Source organism: Hemitrygon akajei, chromosome 21 (assembly GCF_048418815.1).
Source record: "Hemitrygon akajei chromosome 21, sHemAka1.3, whole genome shotgun sequence".
Classification (NCBI taxonomy): domain Eukaryota; kingdom Metazoa; phylum Chordata; class Chondrichthyes; order Myliobatiformes; family Dasyatidae; genus Hemitrygon; species Hemitrygon akajei.
This window is the reverse complement of record NC_133144.1, coordinates 46277190-46294779: the sequence shown is the minus strand read 5'-3', so window position 1 is coordinate 46294779 and position 17590 is coordinate 46277190. Positions and strand designations below refer to the sequence as shown.

Genomic DNA, 17590 nt, shown 5'->3' with positions numbered 1-17590 from the left:
GTTAATTCATGTAAACCTTTATTTAACTGACAAAAGTACAAAGAAAAGATTTTCAATAGTTTTACTGACCAACTTAATTGTATTTTGTAAATATACACAAATTTAGAATTTGATGGCTGCAACACACTCAACAAAAGTTGGGACAGAGGCATGTTTACCATTGTGTTACATCACCTTTCCTTTTAATAACACTTTTTAATCGTTTTGGAACTGAGGATACTAATTGTAGTAGATTTGCAATTGGAAATTTTGTCCATTCTTGCTTGACATAAGACTTCAGCTGCTCAACAGTCTGTGGTCTCCGTTGTCTGATTCTCCTCTTCATGATACGCCATACATTTTCAATAGGAGATAGATCTGGACTGGCAGCAGGCCAGTCACGCACATGCACTCTGTGTCTACAAAGCCACACTGTTGTAGCCCGTGCAGAATGTGGTCTAGCATCGTCCTGCTGAAATAAGCATGGACATCCCGGGAAGAGACGTCGCCTTGATGGCAACATATGTCTCTCTAAAATCCTAATATACGCCTCAGAGTCAATGGTACCTTCACATACATGCAATTCACTCATGCTGTGGGCACTGATGCACCCCCATACCATCACAGATGCTGGCTTTTGTACCTTTTGCTGATAATAATCAGGATGGTTGTTTTCATCTTTGGCACGGAGAACTCGACATCCGTTTTTTCCGAAAACTAGCTGAAATGTGGAGTCATCTGACCACAGCACATGGTTCCACAGTCTTTCAGTCCATCTGAGATGAGCTCGGGCCCAGAGAACTCGCCGGCGTTTCTGCATGGAGTTGATGTATGGCTTCCTCCTTGCGTAATACAGTTTCAAGTTGCATTTCTGGATGCAGCGATGGACTGTGTTAAGTGACAGTGGTTTTCCGAAGTACTCCCGAGCCCAGGTGGCTATAATTGTCACAGTAGCATGACGGTTTCTTAGGCAGTACCGTCTGAGGGCTTGAAGATCACACACATTCAACAGTGGTTTCCGACCTTGCCCTTTACGCACTCGGATGTCTCTGAATTCTCTGAATCTTTTCACAATATTATGTACTGTAGATGTTGTAGGACCTAAATTTTCTGCAATCTTGCGTTGGGAAATGTTCCTTTTGAAATCACTAACAATTCTCTCACGAATTTTGGCACAAAGGGCTGAGCCACGACCCATCCTTGCTTGCAAAGACAGCCTTTGATGGACGCTACTTTTATACCCAGTCATGATACCTCACCTGCTCCCAATTAGCCTGCTTAATGTGGAGTCTTCCAAACCGGTGTTGAATATTCTGTGCACTTTTCAATCTTATTTTAACTCTGTCCCAACTTTTGTTGAGTGTGTTGCAGCCATCAAATTCTAAATTTGTGTATATTTACAAAATACAATTAAGTTGGTCAATAAAACTATTAAAAATCTTTTCTTTGTACTTTTGTCAGTTAAATAAAGGTTCATGTGAATTAACATATCGCAGATTTTTGATTTTATTGCATTTTGGAAAATATCCCAACTTTTCTGGAAGTGGGGTTTGTACCTTGCAACTGAAGCTTGTACTTTGTATTCTACCAGATATTGATGCTGTTATCTCATTTCTGAAGGCAGTAGTTTTCCTACAACTTGCTCTTTAAAATAGAGCAGCAACTATGGCTATCTGTTATGCACTTCTTGAAAGTGTAAAAACTAAGAGTAAATCTCTTGCAATGGAGAGTTGGGGATCTGTTTGAGTGGCAAATGTGAGGTTGCAGGGAATTGAGACAAAATTTGTAGATCTGAGTCACAAGATCACAATGGGCTAAGCAGTCTCCTGCATTGCAGAAATTTTTTCAAATGCAAAAATAATCGTATGTCTCACTTGTGAATCAGTTGCTGTCTCAAAAATACAAATGGTTATAAGTGACAGGGGCTTTGGTCATTGAATTTCATTGTTTTTGTTATATTGATTGTGTTACTTTACCGTGCTTACTATTGATTCAAGCTTGACCAGAAATCAGTTGAGAAAGGTGGACATTGGCTCCATTGTGGATGGAGAAAAAGCTGATGCTGCATTCTGCTTTAATAGCTGTGCTTGGTTTATTGGAGAGCGGGAGAGCATCTATTAGCACTTCACATGACTATTATTTATGGTTGACTATTTAAAGAAGTCAATAAAAAGTCTACTGGGAGGTATTGGCAGTGCTGCACATTAGAATGGCATAGTCTGCTCACCTGATCTGAGTCTAAAGGAAATTGATTCTGCATGCAGTGTTTGTGTGGTGTGTGCATGTATTTATTAAAGCATTTAGGTTTGCAATACGCTGAATGCAGAGAATGTAAGAGAAAGACAGAGGCTGATAGACTGTGTATGAGAAAGAGGTGGAGAGAGAAGGCAGGCATTCTGAAAATGATGGTTCGGTTGGGATAAGGTCTCATGTACTTGGATGGCTTTGGACTAGCTGCAATCAGTTTATGTAATGCTTTTCTCAGTTCTTGTATCTGAGCACCATCTAGAGTGGCATCTGGATGATCATGTGAAATAATAATTCTCAATTGCATGACTGAAAGTAGCTTTAAAAAACACGATACTGAATTCAGACACAGTTTAATAATATGTGCAATCTAAATAATGTTCTTCAGGTTTCGTGAAAGATACTCATTGCCTTTCTATGCTCTAGTTGATGAAGTATTATTCTGTCCTTATTGCTGTAGGGAATACAGTGTATTTTTGCAAACCCTTATTATTTTGTACCTTGGAAAGTTGAAGTAGTGTATTAAAATAGCATTTGGAATTTTTATTGCTGGTAAATGCCACTGTGTTAGTGAACACCTGCATGCCATCAAGTTATGTGCTTAAGGATTTCAGGGCAAGCCTTAAGTAAATAATAATGCAATTGGTGAACAAAAATATTTGCTATAAATATAAGCAAGGCCTTGGAATGCATCTCTTTATTCTTCCACAGAACACCACACATCTGAATTGATTTACGGTGCAGAATTTAGTTGGTTACATGATTTCATCTTAATTTTTGAGGATCGGTATGACAAATGCTGAAAATTTAGCAAATACAGAGCACTTTAAATTTTGAAGATTGTAAATATTTAATGAACTGAAAAACTGTTGCTTTTTGAAAATTGATTGCTTGGGAAGGATTGATAAATGTATTATTCGGTAGATATTTAGACGGAGATGTAACAAAGATTTTTAGTCATGTATGTTATGGATATAAGAAATAAATCAATTCAATTCAACTACTAAAATTCCCACTTGAGATGGGAGGAAAAATTATCTAGGATCTGTTGTCTTGTAGTGGATTACAAGAAATCCGTTGTGTTTCTAATAAATTGTTGCATTTCAAGTTTATTTTACAGAAGTAAATAAATGATTTGACACTTGTTTCACCTCTTGCACAAGTGTTCTTATAAATTCAGGAAGTGATTTGAAATATTTTCTGAACTATCATTGCTAATGTGTTATAGTTTAATCAGAAACAGGTTTGATATTGCCAGTATATGTTGAGAAATTTGTTAATTTAGCAGCAGCTGTACAGTGCAATACATGATAAATATAGAAAAAATCAATTGCAGTTGTATGTATGTATATTAAATAGTTAAATTAAAAATAGTGCAAAAACAGAAAAAAGTAGTGAAATAGTGTTCATGGTTTCAATGTCCATGTAGAAGTCAGATGGCAGAGAAGAAACTGTTGATGAATAACTGAGTGTGTGTTGTCAGGCTTCTGTACCCCCTTCCTGATAGTGACAATGAGAATAAGGTATGTCCTGGGTGATGAGGGTCTTTAATAATGGACACTGCCTCTCTGAGGCACCGCTCCTTGAAGATATCCTGGTTATTACAGAGGCTATACTCATGAATGAGCTGATTAATTTTACAACTTTCTGTAGCTTCTTGCAATCCCGTGCAGTAGCCCCCAGACAGTGATGCAGCATGCCAGAATGCTCTGCACGGTACATCTGTAGAAGTTTTTGAGTGTTTTAGGTGACAAACCAAATTAACTCAAATTTCTAATGAAATGTTGCTGCTGTCTTGCCTTCTTTATATCTTCATGGATATGATGGGATCAGATTAGATTCTTGGAGATCTTGATACCCAGGAACTTGAAATTACTCACTCTCTCCACTTCTGATCCCTCTGAGGATTGGTTCAAATTCCCTTGTCTTACCCTTTTTGAAGTCCACAATCAGCTCTTTGGTCATACTGACGTTGAGTGCAAGGTTGTTGTAACACTACTCAACTAGCTTGTACATCTCTCTCCTGTATACCCTCTTGTCTGTATCTGAGATTCTACCAACAGATCCTAGATAATTTTTGCTCCCATCTCAAGTGGGAATTTTAGTAATTTTTATGATCCTAAACACACCTCAGAATCCACAATGGACTGACTCAAGAGGCGCAGGCTTAAGGTTTTGCCATGGCCCTCACGGTACCCCGACCTAAATATCATTGAAAATCTGTGGATAGACCTCAAAAGAGCAGTGCATGCAAGACAGCCCAAGAATCTCACAGAACTGGAAGCCTTTTGCAAGGAAGAATGGGCAAAAATCCCCCAAACAAGAATTGAAAGACTCTTAGCTGGCTACAAAAAGCGTTTACAAGCTGTGATACTTGCCAAAGAGGGTGTTACTAAGTACCAACTGTGCAAGGTGCCCAACCTTTTGCTTCGGGCCCTTTTCCTTTTTTGTTATTTTGAAACTGTAAAAGATGGAAATAAAAAAGTAATCTTGCTTAAAATATTAAAGAAATATGTCATCTTTAACTTTATGCCTTTTGGAAATCAGGTATTCTTTTATTCGTTTGGCTATTCACAGTAACGGAAATTTTGACCGGGGGTGCCCAAATGTGCGTGTGTGTGTGTGTGTGTGTGTGTGTGTGTGTGTGTGTGTGTGTACCCTTATAATTTTATTTTATGTTCTGAAGTTCTAAGTATATTATCAAAATGTAATTATATATAACCTTGAAGTTAATCTTCTTACAGGCATCCACAAAACAAACCTAATAGAACTCATTAAAAAAAAAGGCCTTCAAACATCCAATCAAAAACATAAAATGCTGGCAGAACTCAGCAGGCCAGACAACATCTATGGGAGGAGGTAGTGACGACATTTCAGGCCCAAACCCTTCATTAGGAGTCCTGCAGATTCACACGTGTTAACTTCAAACATCCAATATGAGTAAAAAGAGCAAATCATGCAAACGATTAAAAAGTAATCAAATAACACTTAGAACTAGAGTTCATAAAAGTGAGTCCACAGCCATGAAGTCAGTTCATTGCTGCAGCTAGTCCAGGATCCCATTTGTTGCAGGCCACAACCTCAGTTCAGTGCAGAGATGAGTAAATCTCGCAGAGTAGAGAGCCTTGGCCTGTTGTTGACTTCTGACTCCAACACCCTGACCTTTTCTACTGAATTTATGTACTTAACCTCTGAATTGTCCACTGGATGAAATAATCAGATGCTGCATTTGAGGACTTGATTTTATAGGAGAGCATATGAGAGGAATTTAGGCCATTGGTATACAGTAATTATACTTTGTTCAAGTGAAGATAGAGCCTAGATTTTGCAGAGATTTACTGTTGGTTCCTGACGGAACTGCTAATACTTTATCTTCCAGTGTTAGTAACTTTGGGACTCTCAACTTTGCTGGCTGAGCTCTCTGAGATTTTCAGATTGCATTTCACCATCAGGTTAATTTGGTGGTGCACCCCAGATCTTGCATTGAGGGTTAGGAATTAACTCTCAGATCTTCCATTTGGTTCGGTGAGATTAACATTTATGGAAAGAATATAAAATTTCACAACTGTAGCAACCTATCATGTAAGTGGATAGCTAATGGGTGCCAGGTTTTTAAATATTTATGTTTGCAACAAAGTTGTTACTAACTTTTATGGTGATGATTATGAAAAAAATTAATTTTAGGAAGCTTTGTGTCTTTTTGTAATGAAATCTAAATATCATTGCTGTTAAGTAAAGTTGATAGCTTTGACAGATGACAAAGCTAGTGTGATATGGTTTTACCATCAACCAACATTCTTCAGGTAACTTTCATGGATCCTGCTTGTGTGTTGCAATTGTATGAGGTTCAGCTTGGTGTGTTTCCACTTGGCTCAAGACTTAAGCAATAATAAATGTAAAAGCTTTCTGTAAAAGCTGGAAATCTACAGTAAGGCTCAAAATGCTGGAGGAACACAGCAGGTCAGACAGCAACTATGGAGAGAACTAAACAATTAATGTTTCAGGCCTAGATCCTTCACCAGACTGGCTGTTGCAGGGTCTTGGTCCTAATCATCGACTGTTTATTTCTCTCCATAGATACTCCCTGACTTGCTGACTTACTCCAGGATTTTGTGTGTGCATCTCAGTAAGCAAGTTTTCCTTTCTTAAACTGACAAATGTAGAATATTGGCGTAGCTTAGCAGGGAGTGAGGGCAGTGGGATTTCAGTGAAAACTGGGCCAATTAATTGAAAACAAAAATATATTTTCAATATAGTTAATGGAAGTAACTGGTTTGTATTATAGGGCTTCTGTGAAAATTTGAGAGGCATTGTTAGTTATTGTTTGAAGGTAAAATCTTTGCACTTCAGTTAGGTGTTTGTGGAAATTGCATGCAGTCCAGAGAGTTAAACACTAATTTTGTTAGGTTGACAATCCATAAACAGAAAGAATGCTGTTTTACCAAATGGTAAACTAAGGGCAGTGGAGACAAGACGGAATAACTGTTTTTTGGTGGGAGTCCAAAGCTCTCAATGGGGTAACAATCACTTTAAAAATGAGCAGTTAGAGACTAAAGAGAAAATGAAAAATAAATTGAACCAGGAATGTGCAGTCAAATCTGTGGACAGAGGGAATAAAACACAGTTAACTGAAATTTTAAATTCAATATTGAATTCTGAGGCAGTGTGCAGACAGAAGACAATATGGAGTTGATTGATTGAGCTTATCGCATCGTTGGAGCAATGTAGAGAGCCACTGACAGGTCAGCAAAGAAATCTAACATGGAATTAACACTGTCACCTTTGTATAATGGCTAAAGGCATTCTATGCCCAGTATAACATTAACATAGCGTCCGGATCCATTGTGAGCACTGAATGAAATATAGTTGATTGGAAGATGTGCAAGTAAATTGCTACTTCACATGGATGGGGGAAAGAGAACAAGTACAAGAGTAAGTGTTGTGTGTCCCACAGCTCTATGAGAGCATACCTTGAGAAGAGCAGTGATTAGTGGAAATGGAAGTAGCAATCCAGGAAATCACAGTCAGAATTTGCACTTTGGAAGGCTGAAAGGGGAGGGAAGAACAAGCTGTTTTTGGAATTCATGGCTTTCTATATAGCTGTATGAATTCCATAATCAACTTGTGATCAGGCTCCTAACCTTGTTCTCTCACTTTTCTGTTTTCTGCTCTCAGGCTCTCTCCTCCCACACAAAGGCCTCTCCCTTGTTGCTCGGATTTCCAGCATCTGCAGATTTTCTCTTATTTGTGTCCCCCTTGTCCTCAGCTTCCACCCATCAGTTTCCATGTTCAATAGATCATCTTTCATAATTTACACCACCTTCAATGGAATTGTACTACTTCTAGTTTACTCTAACTTCAAGGCTCATGATGTGGACATGTGGAAACAAAATGCAAATTGGGTCTCCACTTTTCAGAACACCTCTCTTCATTTCATGGGACATCCCTGAATTTCTAGTCACCTGTCACTAGAAATTGTTTTATCTCTTTCCTTCCATGATATGTCTGCCTTTCGTTTCTTGTGTTTCTGCAATGATCCCCAGTAGGAGATTGAGAAACAGTTTTTCATCTTTCAGCTGAGGTATGTTGCAGTCCTTAGCTAGCTCTGAATATTGAATTTGACAGTTTTGGGTCTTGACTCTTTTTTCTTCCCACTCTTTTCACAGAATGATTGGACCTTTGTTTCATTTTCTTTCTTTTCTTCTGTCTTTAATTTTGTTTTTATATGTAATTGTTACCTTAATTATTCTGGTGTGCACTGTCTATTCACTCCATCCTTTCCCCTCTCCAATCCTTTTCTCATTTATTTAATTCTGATCAGGGTCCTTGATCTGAAGCAATGACACCATTTCTCTTCCCACAATGCTACTCAGCTTGCTGTGTGCTTCCTATCTTTTCTGTTATTTCAAATTACAGCACATAGTTCTTGGCTCCATTTATTATGTTGCTATTTGAGATCTGAACCTGCCTGATTTATAGTAGTTGCTGCACAACTGTGACAGTATACATAACTGTGTCAGAACTCTTTCAGAACAACCCAAGGCTATAAGCATTATGCAATCAAAACCTGTCCATATTTTATTTTTTTTGTGTAGGTGCTGAAAGGACAGGGGTTGCTCCTGTGTCAGTCCCTTTAGATGCGGAACCATCACTACCTCATCCTCCCACCAGTGGTCATCTTATGGCTCAGAAAATGAAGCTGGGTCGACAACTTGAGGACAATGAATCAGGTAAGGATGTTGTAGGTAGAAATATCCCTCGGTTGTTTGGAATTTTTTTCTGTGATCCAGATAACTAGAACTTTACCCCTTGAACATTGGACTGAGGCATTAAATCCATGTCATGAGAACCTGAGAACCCCTATTTGCCTCCTTGGCTCCTGTCATAAACAAAACAAGGTCCTTTTGAAATTAAACATCTTGTAGCCCCGGTCACTTTTCTGACATATTTAGTAATGGTTCGTCTTAGTATATGAAGTAATATAAGAAAGTTTTTTTTGTGTGAAGCAAATACAACTAATTAGAAATATGAAGGTGATAGAGCTTTATTTAATCTTAGTGCAATCCTTTTGGAAGAATAACTGAATTCTTTATGGGTCAGAAGATTCTTTCCTGCATTTTTGACTTGTAAGATGAAGAATTTGAAACTTATTGGATAATTCAGTTGAGCTCTGGCTATGAAGGCTCCTGAGGTAATTTGTAGCTTTCACTGAGCATGTCTGTGTCTGATCAAGATGTAATGAAGCTGCTACATTTGATTGCAGTTCCATGAATTAAGGTGAAGAGGGGAAAAAAAAGAATTGCCTTTAGTTCCAACAACTCGTAATAGTTAATAAACTTAATGAGACAAGTTGATGTCATCCTCCCATGGTTGGAAAACTGTACATAATCCTTCAATTTTACCACAGTAATCTGGTTCCAAAAATTAATTGAAAAATAAATATAATGTATTTGTGACTTATATTTAATATTTTTAATTTATTGATTTTTCAGGGTGTAAGTGTTTCTGGCAAGACCAGCAATTATCGCATTTCTAAAATTCACCTTGAGAAGCTGTTGGGCCATCTTTTGAGCCACTTGTATTCTGTCTCTATTCTTAATTATCAATGCATCTTTTATTAAAAGAAACATTTTCAAGATAAGAATTCAGGAATAAAGGTGAACCTTTTTGAGCTGCAGGACCTGATTATTTTATCCTTTTTGGATTGAAAAGGGCCTGAAAATAAACTGTTAAAGTGCATTCTTCGCAATGTATGTTGGCAAGCTTTCAATGTTAACAAGTTTTGGTGCTCATTTATAGCAGAGAAGACACCCAAGAAACCACCGCGATTCTCTTCTTTCCTACCAGCTGCTCAAGAACTAATGGAGATAAAAAGCAAGAAGAAGGTAGTGGAGGGCATTTTCTACAAAGTTAATTATGTGCCATTGAGTGAACATTTTATTACGCTGGGTCAGAGTAACGAATATATTCCAATTTGCACTTAAGCTTATGAAACCTTTGATTATCTTCCCTCCCTGCTTTGTTTATAAGATTCAGCATGCTAATGCTAGTTTAGTACTGATACCAGATGAAAGCTAATTGAATAAATAGAATCACAGAGTAATTACAGTGCATTTATTGGGGTAACTAGATGTGTTGAGCCAATCACTGTCCATGGTCCAGCTGATCAAACTTTGTTTTTGATGAGATCCAAGTTCAGCCATAAGTTAAGTTGAGACTTTGTTTGAAGGCATGAGGATTTGGCAGTGTGTGTCTGAGACTTAGATTTGCTGGTGGTCAACAGTAGGTAAGGGTGCATTGGGAAGCTGGAGATTAATGTGTGTTGGTGAGTGAGAGTAGTGGGGTTTCTAAAAGGAGATGAATTGGCTGCTGGGAGTTGGATACTTTGCATAAGTGGGTGTCCTTGAGGTATGTAGTTCTAGTCTAAGAGTTGAAGACTAGTTTTTGCTCTAGAAGAGCTAAAGAATTTCAAGTTGGACGTTGGATGTTGGATGCATTGTGTGATGGGATGGATGATCTATCAACCATGACACCTTTTGGACGAAGAGGGAATCACAGGCAGGATAGGGTCTTTTAAGAGACTCCTGGATAGGTACATGGAGCTTAGAAAAATACAGTTGAGGGCCATGGGTAACCCTAGGTAATTTCTAATTTTAGGACGTTTGGCACAGCTTTGTGCTGCAGGTTTTCTATGTTTCTAAAGTAAGTTCATTAGCATCAAGAGATCATCTAGATGCTTGTGGTACAGGGGTGGGGGAGGGAGTGGAACCAAGATTTTGATGTTCGGCAAGCCATCTGGTTGAAGGGGTAGTATATGTGAATAGTGTTTGGAGATGGTGGGCAGTCATATAGTAGACCAATATTCTATGCAGAATTAGTGAAAATTTTTAAAAATTGCAAATGTCTAAATTCTGAACTAAAAACAAATTATGAAAGTACACAGCAGTGTAAGCAGACCCTCCACCTTATTCTGGCATCTACCCACTTCCATTCCAGTCCTGATGAATGGTCTCATTCTGATCTGCTGAATTCCTTCAGCATTTTGTGTGTGTTGCTAATGATCGCCAGCATCTGCAGGATCTCTTGCGTCTAGTTTAGGCAGCATCTGAGGAAAGAGAAATAGTTAATGTTTAGAAAAACTAGTCTTGGATCCCTTTGTCCAACTGGGTTAAAGGGAAGCAAGTTGGTTTTCAGTAGCAGGAACAGTAGAACAAAGAGAATATCTTAGAGTGAGATTGAATTGATTAATGGAAACAGTTGGAGCAGCAGTTAGAAGCACATTGTGATTTGGTGTAATGTGTTGTTAATAGCAAAGCTGTTGATCATGCCCAGCAGACCCAATAATGCAAATAGAAAGAGAAGATCTGATAATGACCAACAGAAATATCCAATCCTGTTGCATCTTGATCCTGTTGTCTTTTTAGCTCATTCATCACAGCAAGGTTTGTCTGTATGAATATTCCAAGTGATGCAAAACAACTTTGGGTATATTTGTACTTGTATTTCAGCCATGAAGAAATTGTCTTTCAATTCTCTAAGACTTTAAAAAAAGAATATGCAGCATGCAATTTCAGTCACTAATATTAGAGTGATTCCATTTTTTTGTATATCCTGATGCCAAAATAGTAAAACTCTTCCAAGTGTGTTTTTTATTTAGAGGGATTTCCCTTTATTTTTCCCTATAGTCAGGTTTCTTGAGTGTTCTTTTATAGAGTCATAGTGGGCTATTGCATGCTATTCTTCCCTTTTCAGAGGAAGTGCTTCCTGTAAATGCATCTTAGTTGAGAACACCCTGAAGGGAGCTCTTCAGTGTTTATAGCCTGTGTTTCTGAGTGAAATGTACCCAATGATTTCACACAGAATGTGCATAAAGTGCCTGTTAGCTCCCTTGGGGGTAGTGAAGATATAAATGAATAGGCACAGCATGATTAAATCTAATTTAATGACTGTGTCTCTTCCTATAACAACACACTGCTTCAGTCAAGCAATTAATCAATACAAATATTACACTCTTATGACTTCAGCTTCTTCCACTGTCTCTTCCATTTATCTACCAATTGCAATCTTGCCTTGAGGCATCTAGGTCCCTGCTTTCTCCTCCTGTTTCTGCTCATCCCTCATCTGCAAGAGCAGCCATGAGACCAGTCTGTGTTTATCTTGAGTGCAAGCTGTATTATACATTAAAAGGTGCTGTGAAATTCCTATGAATTAAATATTTAATGTTAATAAAATGAGGGCTCTATACTGCAGTGATTTTGCTTGCTTTCAGTTGATATTTCCATCAAATTATAGACAGCTGTATATTTACCTGAGAGAGCAGAACTTGAGGGCTAGTCAGCTCTTGTTTTCCTGAGCATCATGATACCAGATGTTTGCTTTCCTCTAGTATAACTGTAGTCCTAAGTAGTACAGTTTGGGAGAACAAAAACGTACCTTTATGCACATGAAAATGTGATTATTATTTTGATATCTTTTCTCAAGTTGCTTATCACTGGAACAGAACAATTTAACCAGAAACCAAAAAAAGGCATACAGTTTCTTCAAGAGAAGGGCCTGCTTGCTTCTCCCATGGACACTCGCGAGGTAGCTCAGTGGCTACGGGAAAATCCACGACTGGACAAGAAAATGATTGGGGAGTTCATCAGTGATCGGAAAAGTATTGAACTTCTCGACAGTTTTGTTGGGTATTGAAATGCATTTTCTAAATATTTATTTTTTAAAATAGTCCCAATACAATGAGTAATATATATTGGATGAAATTGTTATTTGTATATCAGATCCTGGAGGAAACTGCTCAAAAATGAGAAGCTAAAATTTGTCTTTATAGGCTGAGAGTTTTGGGATTGGTACAGTGACTTGCTAGTTTAAGAGTTCTCGAATCATTTCCATACCTTTGTAATTCATTGCTGTTAAACTTTAAAACAATGGTAAAGATGTTTGGAGAAATTGACTGTTTTTTGTGCATAGCAGATCTTCTTTCAATTTCTGGTCAGTTGACGTCAAACATTGACCTCAAGTTGCCAGAGCATAATTCATATCAAAATGGTTCGTTAAAGACTGAGAGCTAATTTATTTGGATGCCTATAATTAAAAGCAGATTGTTCACACATTTCGTTTGAGAGGTGAAAAAAAAGTAGTTCCCATTTAACCTTTACTTGTAGGTGAGCAATAACCTGCATTGATTTTTTCTGGATGAGCATAGGAGTAAAGAGCTATTATTTGATTAATAGGGCTCAGTGGGGCTAAGTTTAGGGGAATTAAGGATTTGTACTTTTGCAGACTACATAGTGTGCTCTTCTTTGTTTTAACGAAATTGAATTAAGAGTGAAATAATGAAATAAAAATCTTGGCGTAAAAATGGTGAAGTATCAGAAAGTTTATTAAGAGTTGGTGAATGGAATAATGGCCGTCATTGCGTAACAGTAGGATTCCATTCTTACAGACACCCGTTTGTAATCATTTAATCATTAAAGTTCATTTTGTTTGTAAGTTGGAAAATGCACAGACAACACTTGATATGGTAATCCTACACCCACATAGTTGTAATGATTGGCATGAAAAGCACACAAGACTGACAAGAATGACCAAATTGCTAAAAGTGGAGAAAGGAGTAGCTAGTTCTACTGTGTTTGTAGGAATTAACATGTCTAGGTCAGGCTTTTGAATTGAGTAATATTACTGGAGCCAGTTCTTTTTATTTTTCTCTAGCAGAATAAGGTTTGCTCTTTCTACAGTATTCCCTATGAAATAAGATCACCACTCGTCAAATCCTCTGCCTAGTATACATTAATTGGCTGATCTTTCTTGAATACCGACCGTTGGATACAGGAGATGAATTAGGCCATTTGGCCCATCAAAGGTGCTTCACCATTTGATTATGCTCACTTATTTCCCCTTGCAACCTCACTCTCCTGCCTTTTTATTGTAACCTTTGAAGCCCTTACCAATCAAGAGTCTATCAACCTTTAATTTTACCCAATCAGTTGGCCTCCATAGCCATCTATGGGAATGAATTCCACAGATTCACCACCATCTGGCTAAAGAAATTCCTCCTCCTTCTCCTCTTTGTTCTAAAAGGGTGTCATTCTATTTCAAATTTTAATATTTTGTTTGTTTGAGAAAAGTATTGCTTTGGAACTGGCCTAAAATTACTAATGTTCGGATTATGTTGACCATTGCAGAGTTGCTAACTTGTGCTGTTGTTTTAAAACTAGTACATTCACATTCCAAGGATTGAGAATTGATGAAGCACTGCGCTCATATCTGGAAGCCTTCCGACTTCCTGGTGAAGCCCCTGTAATTCACAGACTACTAGAAGTCTTCACAGATCATTGGCATGTATGTTCTTTGGAAACTAAGTTAAAATTTATCAAATTATGGTTCTATAAGTATCTTGAGGAATATAAGTGCAGGTACTGGTTGGTGACTGCTAACAATATTTTGGAGGTGACTTGTGTATTATTTGTCCCTACTGTAGGTGCACCTGACAGAAAGATAGCTGGCAGATTTGTTAAATTAATTGCTAGTATTTACTTTTTTGAGGTCCAGGGTTGTATTTTACTGCCCTCACAGAGTGGTAAAGCTTTTCATTGTTAAAAGCCACTAAGTGAGATGCTTTTCAATGATAGACGCTCAAGGAAAGCCTGGTTGATTCCATGGCAACTTTGGTGGAGAATAGATGGATACTTTTATCTATATTCTTGACTGAAAGTAATAATGCAAGAGACTAATGTGAAAAGGAGAAAAAAATGTTTTTTTTATTCAAAGGTGCTAAATTGAAAGTAATTTTCATTTCTGTAGAAATTATTTTCAGAAGAACTTGCAACATTTTCCAAAGTATATTTGTGAAACATAATAACCATGGCACATGGATGAAAAAAAAGAGGGTTATAGGCTGTGTATGAGGGAAGAGTTACATGGATTATGGAGTAGGTTTGTATAGATCAGTACAACATTTTGGACTGAATGGCTTGTACTGTTTTGAACTGTTTTTGATTAATGGTCATTTACTGTGTTTGGTACTCCTGGTGTGGCCTGTACATTGGTGAGACCCGATGTGGATTCGGAGATACTTCGCTGAACATCTATGCTCCATCTGCCAGAACAAGCGGGATCTCCCGTTGGCCACCCATTTTAATTCCACTTTCCATTCCTATTGCAATATGTCCGTCCATGGCCTCCACTGTCGTGATGAGGCCACACTTAGGTTGGAGGAACAACACCTTGTTTTCTGTTTGGGTAGCCTCCAACCTGATGGTATGAATATCGATTTCTCAAACTTTCAGTAATGTCCCCCCGACTGCCTCCCCCCACCTTCTTCATTTCCCATCCCCTTTTCCCTCTCTCACCTCATCTCACCAACCAACTTCCCAGTGCTTTACTTCATCCCTCCCCCTCCAGCTTTCACCTATCACCTGGTCATTCTCTCTCCCATCCCCCCCACTTTTTGAATCTATTACAGTACTCAGCTTTTTTTCTCCAGTCCTGCTAAAGGCTTTCAGCCCGAAACATCGACTGTTACTTCTTTCCATAGATGCTGCCTGGCTTGCTGAGTTCCTCCAGCATTTTGTGTGTTATTTTTGATTAATGATTGAATATATGGATTTATATTGTTTACTATTTTCTTGTCATAAATGTTTTTAGTTGTTGCTGCATGAGATTGCAGTAAAAAATTAATGACAATGATGAAAGGAGAAGAGTAAATGTATGGCTGTCTCTCAAAATTTATTATAATAATCACTTGCATGTGGAATCCAATTGAAAAATATATATTTGAACCAGTTTTTGTATTTTTGATGGTAAATTTTTGCATTTGTTTCTTACTCTCTACAGAAAATCAATGGCTTACCATTTTGCAACAACGATGCATGCTTTGCACTGGCTTATGCTGTAATTATGCTCAATACAGACCAGCACAATCATAATGTTCGTAAGCAAAATGTACCAATGACAATGGAGGTATGTATTTTGGAAGCTTTATTGGTGAATCTTTTTCAAAAATATTTCTCTTGCATTATTAATTGCTACAATGATAAAATAATTTGAGGACACTTGACAAATATAAAAAGCTTTCCTATTCAATCTCTAAAAAAACGTTCACTCCCGATTTAACTAGCACAAAACCTACAAAAAGCGACCTCGTTAACCATTTTAATTCAGTGTCATATTAGTCATGTTATAGTCCTTCACACATCATATTTCTTTTTGAAACTATTCTCTCCCACCCATTGCCTTTCTGTTATTAGCATCAGGTTCTGTGCTAATTTATTTAGCAGTGGTTTGATGATCGGGAAGTTTGCAGTTTCATTGTAATAGATTGTCCTGAATTAAACTGAAAGCAGCTGAATTTTGAAACAAAGTAATGGCATGAATTTGGGGAGGGAAACCAGAGGTCCATAATATAGTATTAATCGGAGGATCAGAGGTCAAGAGGGTCAGTATTTGGTCAAATAATTTGATTGGATCACGGTAATGTTCAGTTTTGTTGTTGTTGGAAAAGCATCTTCTTAGATATACTGTAGCTTCTGATCTTCATGTTGAAAGAAAGTGTTTCTTTAATTTTGTAAGATAATTATACTGTTAAATAAAATATTTATCCCTTTCTGAAGGAGGAAACTTTACATTTTACTGAACTGCTGAAGTCAACCTTTTAAAACTTGAAGGGAAAGAAGCATTTTGACAAAACCAACAGTAATTATATGTTCACTGTAAAATAAACCTTTAAATCCCTTTAGGTTTCTTAGATGGTACTATGTTTCATCAGATAGTCTGCTTGACCTATTCCTTGAAATCAGTTTAATAAACTGAATGTTAAAATATGTACCAGGACATGGTTATCCCTCATGATAATCTTAGGAAGCAAAGTGAGTGATTATTTTTGGTGTTGATGTGAGTTTGTGGTTTTAGACATTCCACCCACCCTTTTATTCTTTCTATTGATTGAAAACTGTTATTTACCATACAATCTTACCAGGAATTTGTTCTTAATTTGCTTGTTGCTCCTTCCTTTGTAGCAATTCAAAAAGAATTTGAAAGGAGTGAATGGTTCCAAAGATTTTGACCAAGATATGTTAGAAGACATCTACAATGCAATAAAGTAAGTTTGTTCAACCAAAACTTTCACTTGGTTTCAAATTTTAGCTGCCTTTTAATCTTAATATTTTAGTTTTAATATTAACCTACAAAGTAAGCTGCAATAACTGTTCTTTTTATTAAAAAAGCTACTTTTAGCCCATATTTTTGAAATTAAATAAATTATCAATATAGGTTAAGACTCTTCAGTCCAGTACCCCAAAGACCTGACTAGTGCTGGACCTCAGAAATTGCCCCTATCATCTTCCCCTGGGCAGAGAACTTTTTATTTTGAGTAAAGACACTGTTGTGTGCTTGTTTTTTTCCCTAAACCTTAGTACATATGATGTGCTTTTGAAAATAGTTGGATAAGCTACTCAGAAGTTTTCTAACCATTTATATTGTTACAAATAGACCTGCAGTTTGTTTTCATTGTACTTAATCAGAGCCTGGTTTATAGTGATGCTCAAAACATTTCTAAACTGATACATGGGTATTGTGGCCACAAGTAGCAGAGGACAAATATTCCAATAATAAATTATGAGCACCTCTTGTATATAAGTACACTCTTGAAAATTGTAATGACTAAAATTTCTGTGAATTCGAACCAAAATTTAATTCATGATAGCAAGATCTCTTGCATATATCGTTCATTGTTCTTACTCTTTTCCTCCTTCCTGCTCTTTCCTCCTTTCTTTCATATCTTGTTTTCTCAGGATTCTGTTGGAGGTACAATAGCAGTAACAACTAGTACCTGTCTGGATTGATCTCATTGACACTCTTTCATGCTGGA

At 37.3% G+C, this 17590-nt stretch overlaps 1 protein-coding gene across 6 annotated transcripts in view; it reads left to right on the top strand.

Annotated features, from left to right (window-relative positions):
* gbf1 (golgi brefeldin A resistant guanine nucleotide exchange factor 1) overlaps positions 1–17590 on the top strand; it is a 266769-nt gene that overhangs the window by 197701 nt on the left and 51478 nt on the right. For 5 of the 6 annotated variants that reach the window (XM_073025342.1, XM_073025341.1, XM_073025340.1 and 2 more), the window contains 6 exons: positions 8322–8456; positions 9526–9611; positions 12208–12410; positions 13941–14064; positions 15559–15684; positions 16740–16822. In XM_073025342.1, the coding sequence (XP_072881443.1) occupies positions 8322–8456; positions 9526–9611; positions 12208–12410; positions 13941–14064; positions 15559–15684; positions 16740–16822 (757 nt within the window). The remainder of the gene's footprint in view (positions 1–8321; positions 8457–9525; positions 9612–12207; positions 12411–13940; positions 14065–15558; positions 15685–16739; positions 16823–17590) is intronic. The other variant, XM_073025339.1, reaches the window with a different exon arrangement.